Here is a 22,558-nt window from a genome sequence, read left to right as displayed (position 1 = left end):
TCAGCTTCCTCAGCTATAAAATGGATATCATAATAACAACTACTTCCCAGGGTTGTTTTTAGGGATCAGATGAGATAATATTTATAAAGGATTTAGCACAATGCCTGACACAAAGTAGGCTCTATATAAATACTATTAAATTTAAAAATAAAATAGCCTGGGGGCAGCTAGATGGCGCAGTGGATAGAGCACCGGCCCTGGAGTCAGGAGTACCTGAGTTCAAATCCAGCCTCAGACACTTAACACTTACTAGCTGTGTGACCCTGGGCAAGTCACTTAACCCCAATTGCCTCACTAAAAAATAAATAAATAAATAAATAAAATAAAATAGCCTTCATTATATGTAGGTCTCTTTTCCTATAGGGCACACAATTTAATGAGTGATGTCTTGATCTGTCTGTTCTGTTCGTACTTTTTCCTGGGGGCCCAGAGGAGCAATGACCCAAGTCCTTGAACAGTTTCCCCAGGATCCTGGAATACTGGTTCATTTACCAAAGATGTTTTAGGAAAAACATCCCAGCTTGATCTATGGAGACCTTTAGATTTGGGCATGCTCAAAATGAGTGGTGAGATGATCCTTATATGTTAGGAACTGACTTATGTCACTTACATGAAATGATGTCAAATGTGCAGGGGGAGGAGGAGAGGATACATCCTTTGTGCTGCTCCTATCCCCAATCACCCTTAGTGTTCCAGGGGTCTTCTCATAGCTCTAACTGGGTCCACCCTCTTCTCTATTTCATTAAAACAGAAAGGCACTGCAGCGTCTTGGAACTACAGAAGAACAGGTCCTGGAAACAGCCAAGCATGAGGAGGCTGAACTGGAGAAGGTCCCTTGTTTATACACCAGCTTAGTCCCTGATTGCTGGAGTGATGTGGACTCACTTGTCAACTGTGCCCGCTCTGCCATCGCTAAGGAGCAGAAGAAATTTGTATGGATAGAACAAAGCCCTCGATAACTTCTCCCTTCGTGGGCCTTGCCTCCATTCCTCTGTGAGAGACAGGAGGATCCTTCACATTCCTCACTCTAATGAATATTTTTTGCAAGTTTTTTTCAGCCTTTAACTTACTTTCACATCAGGATTCTGGGTTGGAAATAGTTTAGGGAAGGAGAAACACATGGAAATCTGGAATGAGCCTCAAGTGGGCTCTTCTACCTCTATCTGCCTTTGGTGGGTAGTTGAACAATCAGTGCAAATTCATTTATCCTATGTTTCTTTGTGCAAGCTAACATATAAGGTGACTTTACTAACTCTTTCACCAGATGAAGACTTTGGAATTGTCTACATGGCAGACTACACCTTTTCATAGAGCAGATATCTCCTCATTGTATGTCACTCCCCCAGCTTCTTTTCCCAGAGGAAGGGTTCTGAGACATCTCTTTGGAGAGGTTTCTAATGTCTGCTCTTCATCAAACTGGTTAGAAGAGGCTGCGCTTTTATTTTCTACCTTTTCAAAATGTTAAATGGTTGGTTGTGGGAAGAAGCCAGCTGTTCTGGTGCTTGCCAGAGCAATCACCATGCCTGCCCCTAACAAGGGCACACAGTGGTAAAGAAATGTAGAAAAAGTATTTAACTGTAGATGATTTCCACATGATGGAAAAAGTATTTGAAATGGTTCCTAGGCCTGGATCTGGCTTTGTACCTGGTACCTGGCTTGGGAACACCTGAAGACCAGGAGTACTCTAGGAGCAGGGATCCCTGAAGACCTGGCACTGCCCAATTTCCACTAGCTATTTGACCTGGTACCATCATGGTCTAGTGGAAAGAATACTGGTCAGAGAATCTGAGTCTTGGCTGTCATTTAGTGTCAGTTTGACACTAAACAGGTCACTACATTTCTCTGGCTCCCAGGTTTGTTTGGGTTTTTTTCCATTTATAAGATGTAGGGGCTGGACTCCATGACCTCTAAGGCCTGTTCTAGGTCTTAACTGTGTAGCAATTGGAATAACGCCACCTGCTGGATACTTACTGTAGAAGAGTTCTGCCCATGAAGCAAAGGTCTTTGAGGGCAAGACCAGGAGTCTTTTCTTTGGCGGGAGGAAATGACGCGGACTAGTGGGAGGAGGAAGGAAGAGACTGGCGCTCAGTCTCGCTCTTTTTCCTCTGGACTCTGGCGGAGAAGGGAGCTAGAAATGTGCTCTCCCTTTAATAGATAGGAATCTAGGCCTTTCTCTCTCTCTTTACCAAATTCTTATTCTCCTTAATAAATGCTTAAAAGTCTAACTCTTGCTAAAGCTTATAATTTATTGGCGACCACTCATTAGATATTTTAGACAAACGAGCTAGAATTTTAACCCTTAACAGATGGCTGACCACGAAGAGGAAAGCTAAACCTCAGTCTTCTTCTGATCTTCTGGTTGGGTAAGAAATTTCCCCTCCCTCTCCCTTTAACTGCTAAGTACTGGTGTACTGGCTGTGTTTTCCTTTAAATTTTTTCGAATGGACCTTTTAAACTCCCTAATTATCCTATTTTTGATTTTAGTCTGTTTAACCAGACAAATGGGGGATAAGATCATGTTAATGCTTTGTTTTTGTGGATTTTCTATTTTTCTTTTTATTTTTGTTAAAAGAGCCAGCAACTTACTCACACAAGGAAATATCTCTCCCTCTCCCAACCATGCTTTTTCAGAGAAACCTGAAGAGATTCCCGCAGCTTTTCCCCGTTCTAACAGTAATTGTTGCTTTAATTTTGCATGCCTGGAGGCAATGACCCACCCTCTAGAAGCTTTTAATCCCCTAGCACCTGGAGGCAAAGTGGGGGAAGAGGAATCCAGGCCTGAGTTCAAAATCAAGTCTGATTCAAATTGTGCTGGTCCCTCCCCTCCTCTCCAGACCCCACCCTCTACTCCTCCCATGGCCAAGCCCATTGCTTCCCCTGCCTGGGAAGTCCAGAGATCTGATGCGCATGCTCAACTTTCTCTAACTACATTTGCAGCTTCAGGCTCAGCCCTTCCCCAGCCTGGCTGTGCTTCTGAGACAACCTTAGAAAACCCTTTAAATTCCAGATATGCTCGATTTGTTCATAATTTTGCTAACCTTCTTTTGTCTTTAATTAGTAATCTTATAAAGCATTTGTATGGTGAAAAGACTGACAGACAATATAGAGGGGTTAAAGAAGAAAAACTTAAGCTGAATAAGAATGACAATCATCACCATAGTTCAAGACTCCGCTTCTTTTGCCATGGAAGGGTACATATTTTACAGAAATGTAGAAGTAAGCAGCAAGGTATTGATATGAGTATTGGGGATTTTAGATATCGGAATCAAAAGTGTTCTGAATTCACTCAGAGTAATAGTATCAGTTCAGAGGTTACATAGGATTTCTATGCCATTACATATACATTTTGAAATTAATGGTATGGGTTTATTTTCATAGAGATTTTCATGCTTTTGAGATTGTGTCTTATACTTAGTTTCTAAAACAAGGAGAATATTTGTAAAAGTTTTTTATAGTCATGTGATCAAGTTTATATTTCATAATACTCATTAATATTAAGTTCATGCTCATTTAGATTTCCTTAGTTTGAATTTCACTGTCTTTTATTGTTCCATGTGTATTTTCTTATATACATTTATCTAATTTTAAAAAATTGCAAGATGGTTTTGATTTCATAATACAATGTTAATTCTAGGAGTATTGTGCTCCCATGTTCTGAGTTGTTTGTTTTTGTTATTTTTTCTCAACTGATTATTTGATCAAACTCTTCAAAGCATTTCCCTGGCAAATTGGTTGCCATGGCAAGTGTAAATTGATTCTAGAAGTATTATTTTTGATAAGCATATTCAAAAAAAAAAAGAGGGGAACATTTGTAAAAGTTTTCTTTTTTCAAAAAAAAAGTTTTCTTTGAGATTCTGTTGTGCTTTAACTTGTATTTAAATATGTTCTGATTTTTCACAAAAGTAATTGTATACTAAGTAAAAAAAAAGGGGTATTATTTGAAATTGTTGCATAATTATATATTGTGTTCTGAGTCAAGATGTATTCACATTTTTTGCAATCATTTATTATCCTCAATTTTTAAATCCATATGAGACTTGGATTATGGGAATTTATCATTTAAGACATTAATTGCCTTTATTCTGAGTTATCAGATGCCAGTTGGCCAAGGTGCCATCCAATCACAAGAGGAATACATGCAAGAGCAGACACTGAACTGTCACATGAGGGGAGACATGCATGAAGTCAAGGTATGGCCGATGGAACGGCTTTTGACAAATGTTGAGGTTGGATTCTCTTGGTTTAATATTTTATTTTATTTTTCCCCACAATATTGTACAGATGGCTGGAAGTATTCATCCCACCCATCTCACTCCTACACCTGGCTTCTATGCTCCCTCCTATATGCCTGATGCCATGGACATCTCAATCCCATGCATCTGATTAAGTCTGACTCAGTTTCCTCCAATATGTTCGGTGGCATGGACATATATTCCATCCACCTATTTTAGACCTGGCATACTGCTGTGGGAATGCTCATATCCCATCATTTCTCTGTTCTTTTATGGTAACCCCCATAATTATCTCAGATGTCATGATAAATACAGTGTTGAATTTGGCCTTGACACCTGTTACCAATTATATTAGATTTTTTAATTTCTCATAATGGCATGAGGATAATTAGGCAGATGATGCAAAAAGTGATAAAACAAAGATAAAAAATATTTTTAAAAATTAATATCACAGCAATTGTCTTCTCAATTACCCTCCATGAGGGGGGACTATAGTAATATTATAATTTTAAAGAATGTTTTAATTTTTGTTTTATTATATGTTTCATGTGTAACAACTAAGATTCTGAATTCCCTTAGACATGTTTTTGAGAACTTTCATTGTTTGATTTGATTATTGACAAAGCTATTTTAAAGTTGTGTTAAGCTCAATTTTGTAGGAAATTTTCCTGGCTGATTACCAGCATCCACACATCAACCCCTGAAAAGACTTCCATTCCACAATTACACCCTCTAGGACATCTGAGAAAAGACTTTCAGAGACTTTAAATGAACAGTTTTGATTTGTTGTTTTTGTTGGTTTTTTTTCTCTTTCTGTTATAATATACACCATCTGTAACATGTATTCTCTGCAGAGGCCCTCCCTTTGCAAGACTAATGTCAAAGCGTCGGTTCATGAGGACAAAAAAAAAAAATTGCTCCTCTGGACAAAACTTTCCTCTCTTCCTTTTCTATATTGTTGTTCACATATTATTAGTTAGCAATAGTTATTATATTGTTTTTACTGTTCCGTCAAGGAAACATTTTGTTTCTTGAGGAACAACAGCGGGGACTGTAACGATTGGAATAACGCCACCTGCTGGATACTTACTGTAGAAGAGTTCTGCCCATGAAGCAAAGGTCTTTGAGGGCAAGACCAGGAGTCTTTTCTTTGGCGGGAGGAAATGACGCGGACTAGTGGGAGGAGGAAGGAAGAGACTGGCGCTGACTCTGGGGCTCTTTTTCCTCTGGACTCTGGTGGAGAAGGGAGCTAGAAATGTGCTCTCCCTTTAATAGATAGGAATCTAGGCCTTTCTCTCTTTACCAAATTCTTATTCTCCTTAATAAATGCTTAAAAGTCTAACTCTTGCTAAAGCTTATAATTTATTGGCGACCACTCATTAGATATTTTAGACAAACGAGCTAGAATTTTAACCCTTAACAACTGTATGATCTCATGATCAGTTGATGGTTGTCAGTTTAGTTCTTATCTTATAATATTTGAGTCTGAACCACCATTCCATTTCCTAGCCTGAGGTTCTTCCTCAAATTTGTTCTATCTTTCTAGGACAAGTAGAATACTTAGTCTTCTTTGTGGGTCAGAGGAGGGGGGTAATGAGCATAGGTCAACTCATGTCATAGAACTAACCCTGATGTCTATCCAAATAAAGTAAACCAGGGGGCAGCTAGGTGGCACAATGGATAAAGCACCAGCCCTGGATTCAGGAGGACCTGAGTTCAAATCTGGCCTCAGACACTTGACATTTACTAGCTGTGTGACCCTGGGCAAGTCATTTAACTTTCATTGCCCCGAAAAAAGAAAAAAAAAGTCACAAATAAAGTAAACCATACCAGAGGTAAGGACATTTTCAACTTTTTGAGCGGTGGTACTTTTGTTTGAATATTTCTCAAAAAGGCAGGACTTTGTATACATTTTGTATTTTCTCATCTGTGTACATGTTATTTGCCTCCAATAGAATGTAAGCTGCTGGATGGCAGGGACTTCTCATCACCTAACACCATGTCCAGCACACAGGAGTTTAATACATGCTTGTGGAATTGAACTGAATATCTTGAATAGTATTAAACTGACAAACACAGGGAGCCCAAAATGAATCTCTGCTAAGGGCAATGAATTTCACAGTGGGGGAATATACAGGAAATGCTGGCAGACTCACACTCATACAACTCACAATAAAAACCCAAGCTGTCTCTAGCTGAGTTTATTGAAATTAATACAACAGGGGCAGCTAGGTGGCACAGTGGATAGAGCACCGGCCCTGGAGTCAGGAGTACCTGGGTTCAAATCCGGTCTCAGACACTTAACACTTACTAGCTGTGTGACCCTGGGCAAGTCACTTAACCCCAATTGCCTCACTAAAAAAGAAAGAAAAAAAAAAGAAATTAATACATCAGGGGGCAGCTAGGTGGCGCAATGGATAAAGCACTGGCCCTGGATTCAGGAGGACCTGAGTTTAAATCAGGCCTCAGACACTTGACACTTGCTAACTGTGTCAAGTCACTTAACCCTCATTGCCCCACCCAAAAAAAAGAAAGAAAGGAAGGAAGGAAGAAATTAATACGTCATCTTCTCACCCTGAGAAAGTTTCATGTGAACATCCTTACGGGCAGATGCAAGAACCCGAGTCTTCTCATCCTCCCTCATCCCAGAGAAGCCTGTGGGTGGGTGGGTACATCTTAAGAGTACCAGTGGTAATAGAGCCTTGATTCCCTTTTAATTTTTTTATTACTAGATTTCCTCAATTTTTCTTATAAGAGAGGCTCTGGAGTCATAAAGGTTCTCCAAACTTTAAAATGTAGGACCACAGGAAAAATAAGACCATTTTGATGTACAAGCTGACTTTCACCAGGGCTGCTAGTAACCCCACTGCCTGCTAGCACCTCTACTTAACATCCTCATCCTACCCCACAGCTCACTTGGACAAGGGAGGCACGTTGGCAGTGGTGCCTCAACCATATCCCTATGGTGCCTACAGAGCACTGGGGGGTCAGGGCAAAAAAATAAGGCTTGAACCTTGCTCGTCTTACCCTATAATAATGCTCAGTCAGAAATAAAGGAATGAGGATTTAGTGGACCTTATTGTTCTTAGGACCAAAAGATGCTCTTCCTTGGTCCCACTCAGTTATCAGCAAGGAAGGGCCATGTTTGGAGAACATGGGTGTCTTTCTCCATGGAAGGGCTCATAGCTCATTATGGAGAGGCTGACACTGGGGAGAGAGCTTCTCTTCCAAGACACCGTCTGGAGCACATACCCAGGGGTCATTGGTCTCCCACTGCCACTTGGTCAGCTGGACCTTCAGCATCTCCAGCACCTCCATATAGTTGGGGTCACTGGCTAAATTCTGGGTCTCCCTGGGGTCTTCTTTCCTATCATAGAGTTCCCATCGATCTCGGTAATAATAGTGGTGGAGATCCTTATACCAGTTTGTGTGCTGGCCAGACTTGGTTCGATTAAGCAGGTCCTGGAAAGTGGGGGAAACGTAGAAATCCTGGTCGATAGGGAAGGGCATCTTGAAGTTGAGGTTGTGTACTAGATGGAAATTCTGATGGAGCACAGAGCGCATGGGGTAATACATTGTGACTTCATGGTGACTCTGGCTACTAAAGACTGTGGTCCATGATGGCTCTGATAGTAGTGCAGGTAAGAGAGAATGACCAGTGAGGTGGACTGTCTTGGTACCAAAGATGCTATAGCTGGGGTATGGTATGGAGAACCAATCCAAGATGGTGGGCACGAGGTCTAAAAAATAATAATATTAGTTGATATTTGCACAAACTTTCATGGTTACAGAGCACTTTACATACATTAGAATTGATTCTCACCACAACCTGAGTAGGTCAGTAACAGTAGAATAACAACAGAATGCTAGAGTTGGAGTCAGAAAAAACTGGGTTAGAGTCATGCTTCTTGCCACTTATTAGATGTGTTAGCTAGGGCAAGCCTCTTGGTCTTGCTCAGTTTCTTGTATTTCTCTTGTGAGGATCCAATGGGATGATGCATATAAAGAACTTTGCACAATCTAAAGTGTGTCATTCATTATTTTTAGTACCTTCTCCCCCTCCTCCAATTTAATAATGAGGAAATTTTGGCTCAGAGGAAGCAAAATGTCTTCTCTGAGGTCACAAAGCTAGAAAGTAGAGACTCCAACCCAGAGCTTCTGACACCAACACAACCTCTGGAAAGGAACCAGAGGTAATGATGTCCATTGGATAGGCATTGGATATGAAATCAGAAGACCTGGGTTTGAACATCTGCTCTGCTATTTCCTGACTGTGTGGCCTTAGATAAGATTCTTAACCTTTCTGGGTCTCAGTTTCCTCATCTATAGTAAGGGAGTAGGATTAGATTATCTCTTAGAGCTCTTCCAGTTTTAAATTATGACCTATGAATTCAGTCTGGCAAAGACTTACAGAAGTTGTCAAGAGCAACTCTCTACCTTCATGTGATATTGAATTCAAACTATACCAGGGAAGTAGATGCCTCTGGATTTGGGACATGTCTCCAAATGAGGAGATTTCACAGTTTCTTAAAACAGATCAAAGAAAAGGTATTGCAAGCAACCAAAAGGAAACAATTCATATACTGTGGAGCTACAGTCAGAATTACACAAGATTTGGCAGCTTCCACATTAAAGAATCACAGGGCTTTATCAGAAGGCAAAGGAGTTAAGTTTACAACCAAGAATTACAGGTCCAGCAAAATTGAATATAATAATAAAAGTTTTTTTAAAAATCACAGCATCTCAGAGCTAGAGGAGACCTGCAAGTTCGCCCAGTGCAATGAGTGGTCACCCAGCCTCTGTTTAAAGTCTGTAGCAAGCAGGAAGTCATTGCGTCCCCTGGGCAGTCCACCCTACATTTGAACAGCTCTAATTGTTAGGAAGCTCATAATGAAGCAAGACCTAAATTTGCCTCTAAACTTTCCACCCCACTGTTCCTGATCCTGTCCTTTAAGGGTGAAGAGAACAAGCTTAATCACCCCTTTTCTACATGAAAGTCCTTCAAAAATTGAATGCTTTAACACTAGAAGAATATGGCACACCAGCTGATGTGAGAAATATATTTTTTCTTGGAAATAAAAACTTTCTTCCTACTAAAAATATTGAATATAATCTTTTAGGGGGAAAATGGATATTTAATGAAATAGAGGGATTTAAAGCATTTTTGATTACAAGGCCGGAGTTGAATGGGAAATTTGGCTTCCAAATACAAGGTTCAAGTGAAACATAAAAAGCTAGAAAAGAAACAAGAAAGAAAAACTGTGAGAAATTACTAAGGGGGACACTATTTCTAGTTCTATATGATAAAATAATATTTATAATTCTAGATAACTTTATTGTAAAATTAATTTTTAATGCAATTAGGAGTATATGTAAAGAGCTTGTGATCACAAGGTAATATTTAAGGTTTGATAATATTTGTAAGTCTAAAAAATGTAATATAAGAATGATTAGAAAGAGTATATGTGGGGCAGCTAGATGGCGCAGTGGATAGAGCACCGGCCCTGGATTCAGAAGTACCTGAGTTCAAATCCGGCCTCAGACACTTAACACTTACTAGCTGTGTGACCCTGGGCAAGTCACTTAACCCCAATTGCCCCGCAAAAAAAAAAAAAAAAAAAAAGAGTATATGTAGACAGGGTGTGATAATAAGGTGACATTGATGATATAACACCATAGAAAATAAAAAAGAAATTTCATGGAAGAAGTAGGAAGAGAAAAACTGAATGGGGGGCAGCTAGGTGGCGCAGTGGATAGAGCACCGGCCCTGGATTCAGGAGTACCTGAGTTCAACTCCGGCCTCAGACACTTAACACTTACTAGCTGTGTGACCCTGGGCAAGTCACTTAACCCCAATTGCCTCACTAAAAAAAAAAAGAAAAAGAAAAAGAAAAACTGAATGGAGTGAACATACACACACATACACAGAGGCATAAAAATAAATATAGATAAATAAATTATCATAATGGAGGGGAAGATAGGGGACATGGGCAAAGATTAAACCTTACTCTCATCAAAGTTGCCACAAATAGGGAACAACAAATATACTCAGTATAATATAGAAATCTATCTTACCCTATAGGGAAGTTCAGATAGGGACAGTGAGAATGGAGGGGGAAGGGGGACTGATACAAGGGAGAGGATAGTGGGGAAGGTAGTGATCATGGGTAAGGCAATTGTGGGAGAGGAGAGGATGGGGGGTCAGAATGGGAAGGATGAGCAAATGAAAAATAGCTTGGAGAGATATAGACAATCATAACTATAAATGTGAACATATTTGAATCAGAGTGATACATGTGGGGTAAATGTAAAGAGTTGTAGTGGGATCTATTATGCTTTGGCTGGAGCAAGGAAAGCAAGGGTAGCAATTATGATTTCAGACAGAACAGAGGCAAAAATAGATCTAGTTGGGAGAGATGAGGAGGGAAACTATTTAGCTGGGGGGTACCATGGACAATGAAGTCATATCAATACTTAACATGTATATACCAAGTGGTATAGCATCTGGGTTTTTGAAGGAGACATTGAATGAGTTGAAAAATCTGTAGGACCAGATGGATTCACAAGTGAATTTCTACCAAACTTTTTTTTTTTAAGTGAGGCAATTGGGGTTAAGTGACTTGCCCAAGGTCACACAACTACTACGTGTCAAGTGTCTGAGGCTGGATTTGAATTCAGGTCCTCCTGACTCTAGGGTCGGTGCTCTATCCACTGTGCCACCTAGTTGCCCCTCTACCAAACTTTTAAAGAACAATTAATAATAACAATACTATATAAATTATTTGAAAAAAATAAGAACTTCAAAAAAGCTTGGAAAGACATGTATGAAATGATGTATTGGGAAGTGAGAAGAACCAAGAGAATGCTCTACACAGAGACAGCAGTATTGTTTGATGAAGAACTGTGAATGACTTGACTATTATCAGCAATACAATGATCCAAGTTAACCCCAAAGGAATATTGATGAAACATACTATCCACCTCCAGGGAAAGAACTGATATTGATGGAACAGATTGGGGTATGCTATTTTTTACATTTTTTTATTAAGTGAAAAATATGGTGATATTTTCCATGATCATATATGTATAACCCATATTGGATTATTTACCGCCTTGGGGAGGGGGGAAGGGGGAGAGCAAGGGAAGGATAGAGAGTGGAATAGAAAAATATAAATAAAAATGTTTAATCTGGAAAGGTGGGGGAGGGGTATGCTGGGAAGGGTACAGGAGGTACATATGTATTTATATACACATATATATAGTGCATTTATGAGTTAATTAGGTATTATTTATATAGTAATTATATTTAAATAAATTTGTCATATAAATTACTTATATAAATCGATATGTATTTATTATTTATTAAATGGTTATTTAAGGAATTAAAATACTAAGTTACATGTATTAGAATATATCTAGGTATATCTAAATGTAATAATATAGAAAATTTACATTATATGTGTCATATATGTATCTTTGTGTATATCTATGTTTGATATATGTATAAAATATAATTATATGTCATGCACACACACAAAAAAACCCTACCCTGGTACACAATAATTTTCATTGTCGGGAAGCTATCCTTCCTGCCTTACCCAGATTCCCCCATTCTATAGCTGAAGCTGGTCTCTTTGTCCAGTTGTAATGTTACTTTCTCTTCAGACTTAAAAAAAAAATCTGTTGTGTGGCAGGTGGTGTGATCCAAGAAGCCATAGAGAAGAGCCCTGTACTCTGAGCACATTGCCTGGGACATAGCTAGTGTTTAATACATACTTAATGCTTGACTGATAAGGAAAATGTCTCTTACCCAGAAGTTCTGAGAAGAGAGAGAGAGGGGCTGCCCTTCTCTGCCTATAAGGCAGGGATCAACCTGGGAACCAGGCAAGCAGAATTTTATTCTCCTTTCTCTTTCATGACTTACTTATGACTTTTTGATCAGTCCCAGTTTTTCAAACTATTATAAAATTAAGCTCTATTCAAAGATGAGTGTGTGCCATTGGATTCCTTTGTGACAAAGAGGCAGAGGGAGAGAAGTCAAACATGGCCTTACCCAAGAGGCTGACATAGGCCTCGCTGGTCTGGCCCCAACGGTTTCGGTACTCTGGAGAAGACACCAACATGGGCTCTGCTATGCCTGACCAGTATAGGTTGGTCCTGCCACTGGGGAAGGGGATACCATTGTCTGAAGTGAAGATCACCAGAGTGTCATTCAGGACACCAGCTCCATTCAGTTCCTCCAGTACCAGTCCAATCCCTGTAGGAAAAATCAAGAGTGATGGGAATTGGCAGCACAGTAACTTGTAGAATTCTGCCCCCACTCCCCAAGCCCACTTACAGTTTCCTTGTTGCCACTTAAAAGCCACTACCAACACTATTACCCTCAGCTAAAGTGTTCTCTCCACTCCTTTCTTTCAATCCAGACCTTTTTACTCCTTTGAAATCCATCTTTTTCAGGAAGTCTTTCATGAGTGACACTACCAGCTTTGATTCATCATTCTGCCCTTGCTTTGGCATTTTTGTGTACCTCCCTTCACAGCTGGATTCTCTATGATTTTGGGTATTGTGTCTGTCTTTTGTGGGTGCTCAAAGGACCAGACTTTGGGACTAAATTATATGGTTCTCTCTTTTTCTCTTCCATCACCTCCATCTCAGGATATTGTGCACAAGAGGTACCGAAAGGGGGCAGCTAGGTGGCGCAGTGGATAGAGCACTGACCCTGGATTCAGGAGGACCTGAGTTCAAATCCAGCCTCAAACACTTGACACTTACTAGCTGTGTGACCTTGGGCAAGTCACTTAAACCTCATTGCTTTGCCAAAAAAAAAAAAAGGAAAAAAAGAAAAAGAGGTACCAAAATAGGCACTATGGGACTCACTACTTTGAGCACCAACACACTGGCTCCTTGCCAGTGTGTTTTTGGTTCTTTCAGAGCTGCACTTCTAACCTTGGCTCAGATGGAAGGGATGTTGGTTAGGAAGCTTATCAACAATGAGTCACCTCTGGTGATGGAACACAAGGAAGGAGCCAAAAGGTTCACTGACTCCTGGGAGTCAATTTTTGCTAAGACTGGTCCAGAGTGTCTGGCCTGACTGGAGCCATAGCAAAGAATTTTGGCACCTGGGGAATATACTACCAGCTGCTTCTCCTGGATCCAGTGATATAAAAAGCACTCTTAGTCACTGGATAACTTCCTACACAAATTAATTCCTGATAAGTAGGTCCTAAGGACAGTCATTTATTCAGACACCCCTATTTTAGAGAAGAGGAAATAAAAGCCCAGAGTAATTGTCAGAATAGGGAAGCTAGATGGTGCAGTAAGCAGAGAACTGTGCCTGGGGTCAGGAAGACCTGAGTTCAAATCCAGCCTTTGACAGTAGCTGTGTGACCCTGATCAATTCACTTAACCCTTCTGGCCTCAGTTTCCTCATCTGTAAAATGAACCAGAGAAGGAAATGACAAACCCACTCCAGTATCTCTGCCAAGAAAACCCCAAATGGGGTCATGGAGAGTCAGACACAACCGAAATGACTGAGCAACAAGAAATTGTCAGAGTAAGCACTAGAACCTGACTTCTAAGTCAGTATTCCTTCATTTAAGCTATTGAATCTGACCTCCTTCAAGACAATGGGGGCACCACCCATTTGAGAGCAATAGCCAGTCAGTATAAGCACTGAGTAAAGAGGGGTGGTCCCTTAGTCATTCCAGATGCACCCCAGGCTCCTCTCTCCATGAAAGTCTGAGCTGCCTGGGGAATTAAAACTTCAGGGGGAAGGTAAGATATCTGGGATAAGGGAGATGGAAGCATCCTCAGGAAGAAATGGCCCTACAAGGGGCAGCTAGGTGGTGCAGTGGATAAAGCACTGGCCTTGGATTCAGGAGGACCTGAGTTCAAATTCAGCCTCAGCCACTTGACACTTACTAGCTGTGTGACCCTAGGCAAGTCACTTAACCCCAATTGCCTCACCAAAAAAAAAGAAAAAAGAAAAAGAAATAAGGAATGGCCCTACAGCAGGAGCTGAATTACTGTTCCCCTTCCCTCACCTAAAGGTAAGTTGTGGACAGGGGCCCTGCCTCCCTTCCCCATGCTGCCCTCTCCCTTGGGGTCCCATTCTGGAGGGCCAATGCTGTTGGTATCAGAGGGACCAGCTTGCCAGGCTTCCTGTCCTATCCCTAGGCTAGGCCAACTTTCAGGTCCCACCTGCTGTGGTCTCTTCCCTCTCTCAGCCCTCAGCTGAGGAACCTGATTAAGGAGTGGAACATCTCCCCCAGCTTCTAACCATCCCTTATGCTCCAACCTGCCTCTCCCCTTTTTCCTTAGAAGAACGGAAGGACTCCACCCCCTCTTTTAAATGTCTTGTCCTAGGGCAAAGCCAGAGTCACCTCATTCTAGTTACAGTTTGGGTTCTGACATCCCCATGAGAATGGGAGCTTCCTAGGGCAGGCAGTCGTGTTTTGTGTTTTGTTTTGTTTTGTTTTTTCTTTTTGGACCCTGCCCTGGCAGGTACAGTGGCTGGTTCCCCACAGATGGGGAACTCAATCCATGATGGTGACTGACTCTCTGTGTGATGTGGGCTACAGTTGCGCTGGTAGGGAAGATGTCTGGACCTAAAGGGTCCTTGTGGTAACCCCTCCCTGACTGAGACAAAGCAGAGAGCCTGGTTAGGCTCCCAGGCCCTGTTCCTCCCCGTACCTTGGTCCATTCGGCCAATGGTGGTGTACTGAGCAGCCAAGTCAGCCCGGGCTGCTGGGGTGTCAGGGATGAAGTAAGGGACCTAGAGAAGACAGGTAGGTGGAAGGTCATAGATGGAATGGGGAGGATTGGAAGAGATGCAGACTGAAGTCTAAAGCGGGGCTGGGAGCCAGAGGAATGGGTGCAACTGAACTTTTCTAGAAAACATAGATTGGAAGGGATGCTAGGGAGAATTCTTACTTGGAAATGGGTTGAACTCGATGATCTCTGGAGTTCCTTCCAATTCTGAAATCCCATGATTCTATGGTTTAGTGTTTATGCACATTGGTGTGAAATGTTTATTGTCTTATATGAATAAATCATCCTGTTTCCTTATTCCTTTTACTACTATTAATAAGAGAGAGGGGTGGCTAGGTGGTGCAGTGGATAAAGCACCGGCCCTGGATTCAGGAGTACCTGGGTTCAAATCCAGCCTCAGACAGTTGACACTTACTAGCTTTGTGACCCTGGGCAAGTCACTTAACCCCCATTGCCCCACAAAAAAATAAATAAATAAATAAATAAGAGTAGAGACCCAAGGAAGCAAGGGTCAACTTGGCCCTTAGTTTGAAATTCCTTTTCTAGGCTAAACACAAAGCACCTTAGAGCATGCGCTACAGCTTCATAAGGAGGGTCTGGGTTGGATGAAATCCCTAGAGGTAAAAGGAACTGAGATAAAGGAGGTCCCATATTACCTGTACATCCTCTGGGGAATAAGTTTGGGGTACCCAGTCAGGGATCCACCCCATCCCACTCTCTCCATTTCCAAACTTCTCACAGAAGGGTCCATACATTGGTTGAGAATGCCCACACCGGTGGGGATCATGGAAAGCAACATAGAGGAAGAAAGGCCTGAGAAGTGGAAGGAATGAATCAAAACCAGGGTCCAGACAAGGTTCCTCACAGATCTTCCCGTCCAATTCTGCCAATGTTCCTGCCTCTGTTCCAAGTCATTCTATTATGCCAGCTCGGGTGCCCCTCAAAGCACTGTCCACTCCCCTCTACTTAATACTCTTCCAATTTCCTTCAGTGCTAGGGCCTCCCTATGCCCCAATTTCTAACTGGGTCCTTACATAAGACAATGCAACATTTATCAAACATAATATGTGCAAGGCATTGTGCCAAGTGATGGGGGAAATTTAAAATTTAGATAAATATCTGCTTGGCTTACTGATTAACTGCATGCAGTCCTGGAGGGGATTAAGACACACATACCAATATGTATATTACAGGGGAAACTAGGTGGCTCAGTGGATAAAGCACCGGCCCTGGAGTCAGGAGGACCTGAATTCAAATCTGACCTCAGACACTTAACACTTACTGGCTGTGTGACCCTGGGGAAGTCACTTAATCCCAATTGCCTCACCAAAAGAAAAAAAATGTATATTACAAAACAATACATGATAAGTGCATTAGTCAAGTCAACAAGCATTTAGGAAGCACCTATATGCCAGGCACCATGCTAAACACTGGACAAGGAGAGGAGGAAGGAAAAGAGGAGTAAATACTTGGTGATTAATGAGATACAAAGCAAAGTTCTATGTCAAATCAGGAGAGGAAAGTGGTTACCTGCTGGGGGAAATCAGGAAAGGCTTTTGGGAAGGGGGAGCATTTGAGTCTAATTTTAAAGGCTGGAAAGCAATTGAATGGACACAAATGGGGAGTAGAAACTTTCCAAACATAGAGAAATGCCTGAACATAGACACATGGGCATGACAATATAGTGTTTTCTTGCATATCCCTCCTCCCCAACCTTCAAACACCAAGCAGGGGTAATCTAGTAATACAGAAATGTAAGAATGAATCTCAATGAAAGTTCTGTAGTGACAAGCTGGGGTATTAGGCCCCAGAAGGCCTGAGAGTCTGGGGGTAGGTGGAGGGACAAAAGCTCCCACCTGTCATCCTGGGTCTTGAGGAATTTTCGGACCAGCAGCTTTATGCGGGTGATATTTCTTCCCACCTGGAGGATGGAGCCATTCTCCTCTGTGTAGGCAAAGTCAAATGGGTATACTGGCTCTGGCCCAACATGCTTCTTCCCAATGATACCTGGAAAGGACAACCCAACAAACCCACAGTCAAGAGAAAAAGCAGAAAGGGAGAGCCTGGGATGCTTCAGTTTCTTTACCTAAATAGTGAGGAGGTTGGAAAAAAAAAAAAAAAGAATGGGGCAGCTAGGTGGCACAGTAGATAGAGCACTGGCCCAGGAGTCAGGAGGACCTGAGTTCAAATTGGACCTCAGACACTTGACACTTACTAGCTGTGTGACCCTGGGCAAGTCACTTAACCCCAATTGCCTCACCAAAAAAAAAAAAAAAGTGAGGTTAGACTAGATCATTTCTGAGGTCCCTTCCGACCCTAGATCTATGATCCCATGATCCATGCGACCTCTCTTCTCCCTGAAGCCTGCTCCCTTCTAATGACTACTGCTGTGCCTTGAGTCAGGCAGGAAGCTGTGTTTTCTCTATGGACACAGAGAGAGAGAGAGTATTCAGAGACGCTGGAGAATGTATCCTAAAAACCTAATGTGATTTTAGACACATTAAGATCATGAATGAGGTAAGGGACAGTTCTCCTGTACTCTGCCCTGTTTGGAGCACATCTGGAAAACTGAGTTCAGTTCTGGGTGCCACATTTTAGAAAGAATATTGATAAGCAGGAGGGAATGTAGAGGAGGGGCAGCTAGATGGTCCAAGTGGATACAGTGCTGAGCCTGGAGTCTGGAAAACATCTTCCCAAGTTCAAATCTAACCTCATACACTAACTAGCTTTGTGACCCTGAGCAAATCACTAAGCCCTGTTGACCTCAGTTTCCTTATCTGTAAAAAAGAGCTGGAAGAGGAAATGGCAAACCACTTGAGTAGCTTTGCCAAGAAAACCCCACATTGGGGCAGCTAAGTGGCGCAGTGCATAGAGCACTGGCCCTGGATTCAGGAGGACCTGAGTTCAAATTCGGCCTCAGACACTTAACACTTACTAGCTGTGTGACCCTGGGCAAATCACAGAAAAAGAAAAACCCAAATGGGGTCATGAAGATTCGAATATGATTGAAATGACTGAACAACAACAACAACAATCCAGAGGAGGGTGGTCAGAACAATAAGGGGCTGGGAAATTATGTATTATGAGGATGAGTTCAAGTAAATTATGGGATCATAGACTTCAGAGGCCATAGTCATTCCTCTCTGGCCACTACTCTGAAACTGACTGGTTAGATGCTTTTAGAATGTACAGTTAAGAAGGGTACCTCTGTCAATTATGTCTCATTCCTTTTTAGATTACACTATGAATCAGAAGCAAGGTCTCCATACTGAGAGGTCTTCACATGGAAACTACATGATCACTTGTGGAGGATGTTATAAAAGAGAGTGCTACCTAAATATGGTTAGGCCTAGATGTCCTCAGACTGATTCCAAAACTGAAATTCTATAGTTCTCTGTTATCTTTGTCAGGCAGATTAGTGTACTGGGCAGAGGAGACAGCTTTAAAGTCAAGAAGATAGTTACAAGTTAAGCCTCTGAGGTAGACTGGTTGTGTCTTCTCAGGTAAGTCATTAAACCTCTCAGTGTCCCAGGTGACTCTCTAAGGCCATAAACCAATTTACCTTGTCAGGAGGAGTTTCTTCCCCAGGAGTTCTGTAAACCAATCAAGTCACAGGTCCAGACCCAAACAAATAGTATCCACAGAGTAGGCAGACTTGGACTTTGGTAAATAGAAGGAGAATCAATTATCTGTGTGACCTTGGATAATGATTTAACCTCACTGGTCCTCAGGTTCTCCCTCTGTGAAGTGGGAGCAACCTCAGGAACGATGAGAAGCAGGAAGCAGCTGCATATTCCCCCATCCCTCCCCAAGCTCCTAACCTGTACGGATGTTAGCCTGGCTGAGAAGCAGAGGGAGACTTTGCACCTTGTCGAAGGAGTTGAAATGATGTTCATTCTGATGTAAGCCGTACATCCCATTCTGATGCTGTAAGGAAAGCTACCATGAGCCTGAAGGGCCCAGGACTCTCAACCAGGCTGTCTTCATCACTCAGATCAACTATAGCATCCATCTTCCCGGTTCCCAGATTTAGAACTTACTTTGCCAGTGCATATGAAGGCTCTATGTTTGTACCTTTCCTTCCTAACTCCCCCGCCCCCCCCCCCAATCTCATTTGTCCTGGTCCAAAAGACTTCAATGTTATTAGTATGGGAGCAATATACCTCTTTAACCCAGCCTGCCCAGATAGCAATGACCAATACTATCTTCTCTATGGCTAACTTAAATTTGAATCTGGCAGTTTTCTGTTCACAATTATAAAGAAAGTTCTGGTGAGGGATAGATTAGAGAAGCTGAAAGGGTCAAGGAGATTCCTAGAGAAGTTATACTGGGATATTAGCGCTTTTTTGATAAAAGCGGGGAGCCAATGGCCTATTCACTCCAAGATACTACCTAATGGCCCAGAATCCTGAGTGTACCCCTTCTCAAGGGATTCTTCTGTCTTCTTCCTTCTACAGTTCTCTTCTTAACCACCCCATCCTCCTCCTCTCCTAGCACAGGCATTTTCTTACCTGTGGCAAGCCAGTTAGGAGGCTAGCACGGCTTGGGGAGCAGCTGCTGACTGAGGTAAAGGCATTGTGGAAGATCAGGCTCCTCCGTGCCAAGGCATCCAGGTGTGGGGTTGAGATTGCACTGTTGTTGTATGCACCGATCTCAAAGCCTCCATCATCCGCTGCCAACAGGAGGAGAAACAAGGAAGGCAACATGAGCTGGGGGATGTGAGAGGAATAAAGTCAAGCATGAGGACTGACTATGGAGCTCAGGAATGCTGAATCCTCAGGGATTCAGTGTCCTACTGAATTGTAGCTGCCTGGCCAGGTTGGATGAAGGAGTTCTGAGTAGGGCTGGGATTAAGGCTTTGGTGTACAGTGGAGGGGGTGCCTCATGTTTAGTGCATGGGGAGATTCTGTGCAATTCAGAGGTTCTGAATAGAGCTATCAGAGCTCAAATGAGCACTCCCAGAGCCAGTGGACTAGAAATCAGGAAAATCTGGGTTCTAATCCCACTTCCATCACTTAATTTACTGTGGTAGCTAGTTTCCACAGGTCATTTAATCTCTCTCAGCCTTGGTTTCCTCATCTGTAAAATAGGATTAATACCTACTGTACTTATCTCACAGGACTGTTGTAAGGCTCAAATGAGATAAAGTATGTAAAGCATGTTGCAAACTTTAAAATGATACACAAACGCCAGCTATAATTCCAATGATTTCATTAAATATTTGACTATTTATAAATTAATTTTTAATTTTATTATTATTATTTGGGGACCTGGCCTTGCTGCTAAGTGTTGATCCCATCAGCCACCAGGTCTCAGGTTCTTTGCCATCCACACACCCATTTTATGAGTCCCTGCTATTCACTGCTAGCTGGGATTTTTTTGTGCAAGACACAATCTTTGTGAATCTTGGATTTCCTCAACTGCAAAATGGGGGGGATTCTTGCACTGCCTACCTCAGGAGCACTCTAAGGAAAATCTTTTGTAAACCTTAAAGGATTAAATAAATATGGGTCAGAGGCAGCTGGGTGGTGCAGTGGATGGAGCACCGACCCTGGAGTCAGGAGGACCTGAGTTCAAATCTGGCTCAGACACTTAACACTTTCTGGCTGTGTGACCCTGGGCAAGTCACTAAGCCCCAATTGCCTCACCAAAAAAAGAAAGAAAGAAAGAAAGAAAGAAAGAAAGAAAGAAAGAAAGAAAGAAAGAAAGAAAGAAAGAAAGAAAGAAAGAAAGAAAGAAAGAAAGAAAGAAAGAAAGAAAAGAAAAGAAAAGAAAAGAAAGGAATATGAGTCATTGTCATATTTCCCGGGCTAGGGCTTCCAAGCTGGGAGGTGAGTGGTGGTGCTGTCAGCTGAGATGTCTATTCTAGGGTGTCTGGAAGAATGGCTAAGGGTTTTTCTCTACAGCTGGCTTTCCTACCCATTTCAAGAATGAGGGAGGAGGGAACAGCTCAAAGCCCTCTTTACATAGCCTTCTGTCTATCCCAAGTTGTGACAGTGTAACCGATGATCTGTGTCCTCTACTCCCCTCACCCCCAGGTTCTGAGAAGCATGTGACCATGACAGGGATTTGGGACAGGGATGCCACAGTGGAACCACTTATGAACTTACTCTTATGAACATAAGAGCCATTGTTGAAAAGACCTACCTGTCTATAGACAAGGTGGGGTGAGGAAGAGTGAAGAGCTGTTTGTTTTGCAATGAACTGAACAGTCTGCCTGGAAGCCCAGAATATGTATTCGTAACACTGATTTAACAGTAGGGATGAGGACAGGGCAAGGAGCCAGGTTCAGAAATAAGCTGTTTTGTGGTTTGCTTTATCACAAGGGTAGAGCTCTGACCCCAAAAACAGGAAGTCCCTGAAAAATACAGATCCTTGGTAGAATGTCAGATTTTCATGGGGGAGGATGGGTGTGTGCGTGTGTGTGTAAATGTGAACCCACCATCCAAGAAGAAAAGGAAATGGTATTAGATTCATGGCCAACAGCAAATTACGCTGTGCTTATGTGTGGACAGATCTCTCACCCAAATCCGAATTATCTCTTTGTCATCGTCCTGCTATCAGAACCCAGAACCTAAGTGGAGTGAGAGAAGAGTGTAAGGAAGGTAAGGCTTCAAGCACCATCCTAACTTAGGGGTTCGTTTGGGGTAGGGTGAAGGGGGTCACCCCAAACATCCTGGGTGGGGTTTTAAAGGCAAAAAACGGCTTACTATGGGTGTGAGGGGGTGGAGAAGACATCTGAGCAGAGAGAAGAGTGGAGAAGAGAAAAGGGTGAGAAGAGAGGAGAGGAGGTAGAATGGGGGAGATTAGGGGCAGAACGGAAGCTGTGAACCGTGATACTGGGGCTCAAATGTGCCTAGGAATAAGAACTCCCAGGGAGGAGACTAGGGAGTGAGGACTGAGGAAGGGAAGGGGGGAAGGAAGGAGCAGAGGAAGAAGGTGAGAGGAGATGAGGGGAGGTGAAGGAAGCAGCAGGTTCTTAGTGAGGGGCCCCAGATGTGGAGGAAATGGAGTCAGGTACCGCCACATTCCAAGCAGTCATTAGAGACCTTTGTGCCAGCAAGGGAGGGGTGCGATGACGGTGTGTGTGGAGGGGGAAGGGGAAAAGACTAGAGCTTGGGCAGCAAGATTACCGGGGAATCAGGGCTGGCCGCAGCGCAGCTGCCAGGATTGCACGCTTCCGGGGTTACGTTGCAGGCCCAGTAAAGGAGGTGACCCTGGGACGAAGGCGTGTCCTGCCCCTGCCTGGGTAGCTAAGAGATGCCCGGGGCATCCCTGGAATTGCCAGGTTTGCTTTGAGACAGGGCCGGTCGGGCAGCCAGACTGCTACTCACCCAGGATAAGCAATACGTTCCGATGGCTTTGTCGTAGCCCCAAGCACATACAAAGAGCTAAGAGCAAGACGCAGCAGGCAAGCTCGGACCCGGGCATGGCGAAGACCCCAGGGGCCACATAGGCAGCTCCGGCTCCTCCTCCCAGCCCCAGCCCTCTCCGGCCAGCCTCGGGAAATGGGAGTGAATTTTGTCTCTAGGCCCAGCTCCTCCTCCTCCCACGAT

The 22,558-nt window shown here is 42.7% G+C and overlaps 2 protein-coding genes across 3 annotated transcripts in view; one reads left to right on the top strand and one right to left on the bottom strand.

The window, feature by feature from the left end:
- The window catches only part of CARD14 (caspase recruitment domain family member 14), a 53,600-nt gene extending 52,641 nt beyond the window's left edge, over positions 1-959 (top strand). Inside the window, exon 20 of the mRNA XM_044003309.1 lies at positions 752-959. Within this exon, the coding sequence (XP_043859244.1) occupies positions 752-959 (208 nt within the window). The remainder of the gene's footprint in view (positions 1-751) is intronic.
- A 5,459-nt stretch (positions 960-6,418) lies between these two features.
- On the bottom strand, positions 6,419-22,532 carry SGSH (N-sulfoglucosamine sulfohydrolase). Of its 2 annotated transcripts, XM_043964031.1 has the most exons (9): positions 22,337-22,532; positions 19,514-19,674; positions 18,824-18,929; positions 16,859-17,009; positions 15,659-15,815; positions 14,925-15,006; positions 12,286-12,489; positions 7,485-7,972; positions 6,419-6,587 (listed from the first exon to the last, which is right to left on the bottom strand). In XM_043964031.1, exons 1-9 carry the CDS (start codon positions 22,431-22,433, stop codon positions 6,585-6,587), a joined length of 1,449 nt encoding a protein of 482 aa, XP_043819966.1. In that variant the 5' UTR covers positions 22,434-22,532; the 3' UTR covers positions 6,419-6,584. The 2 variants fall into 2 exon arrangements, with proteins under 2 accessions (XP_043819966.1, XP_043819965.1); XM_043964030.1 differs by lacking the exon at positions 6,419-6,587 and having other exon boundaries at positions 6,669-7,972.
- Between the last annotated feature and the right edge of the window lie 26 nt (positions 22,533-22,558).

This window comes from Dromiciops gliroides, chromosome 4 (assembly GCF_019393635.1).
Source record: "Dromiciops gliroides isolate mDroGli1 chromosome 4, mDroGli1.pri, whole genome shotgun sequence".
Classification (NCBI taxonomy): Eukaryota; Metazoa; Chordata; class Mammalia; order Microbiotheria; family Microbiotheriidae; genus Dromiciops; species Dromiciops gliroides.
Note: the sequence above shows the minus strand (reverse complement) of the source record. Positions and strands in the feature narration are given on the sequence as shown.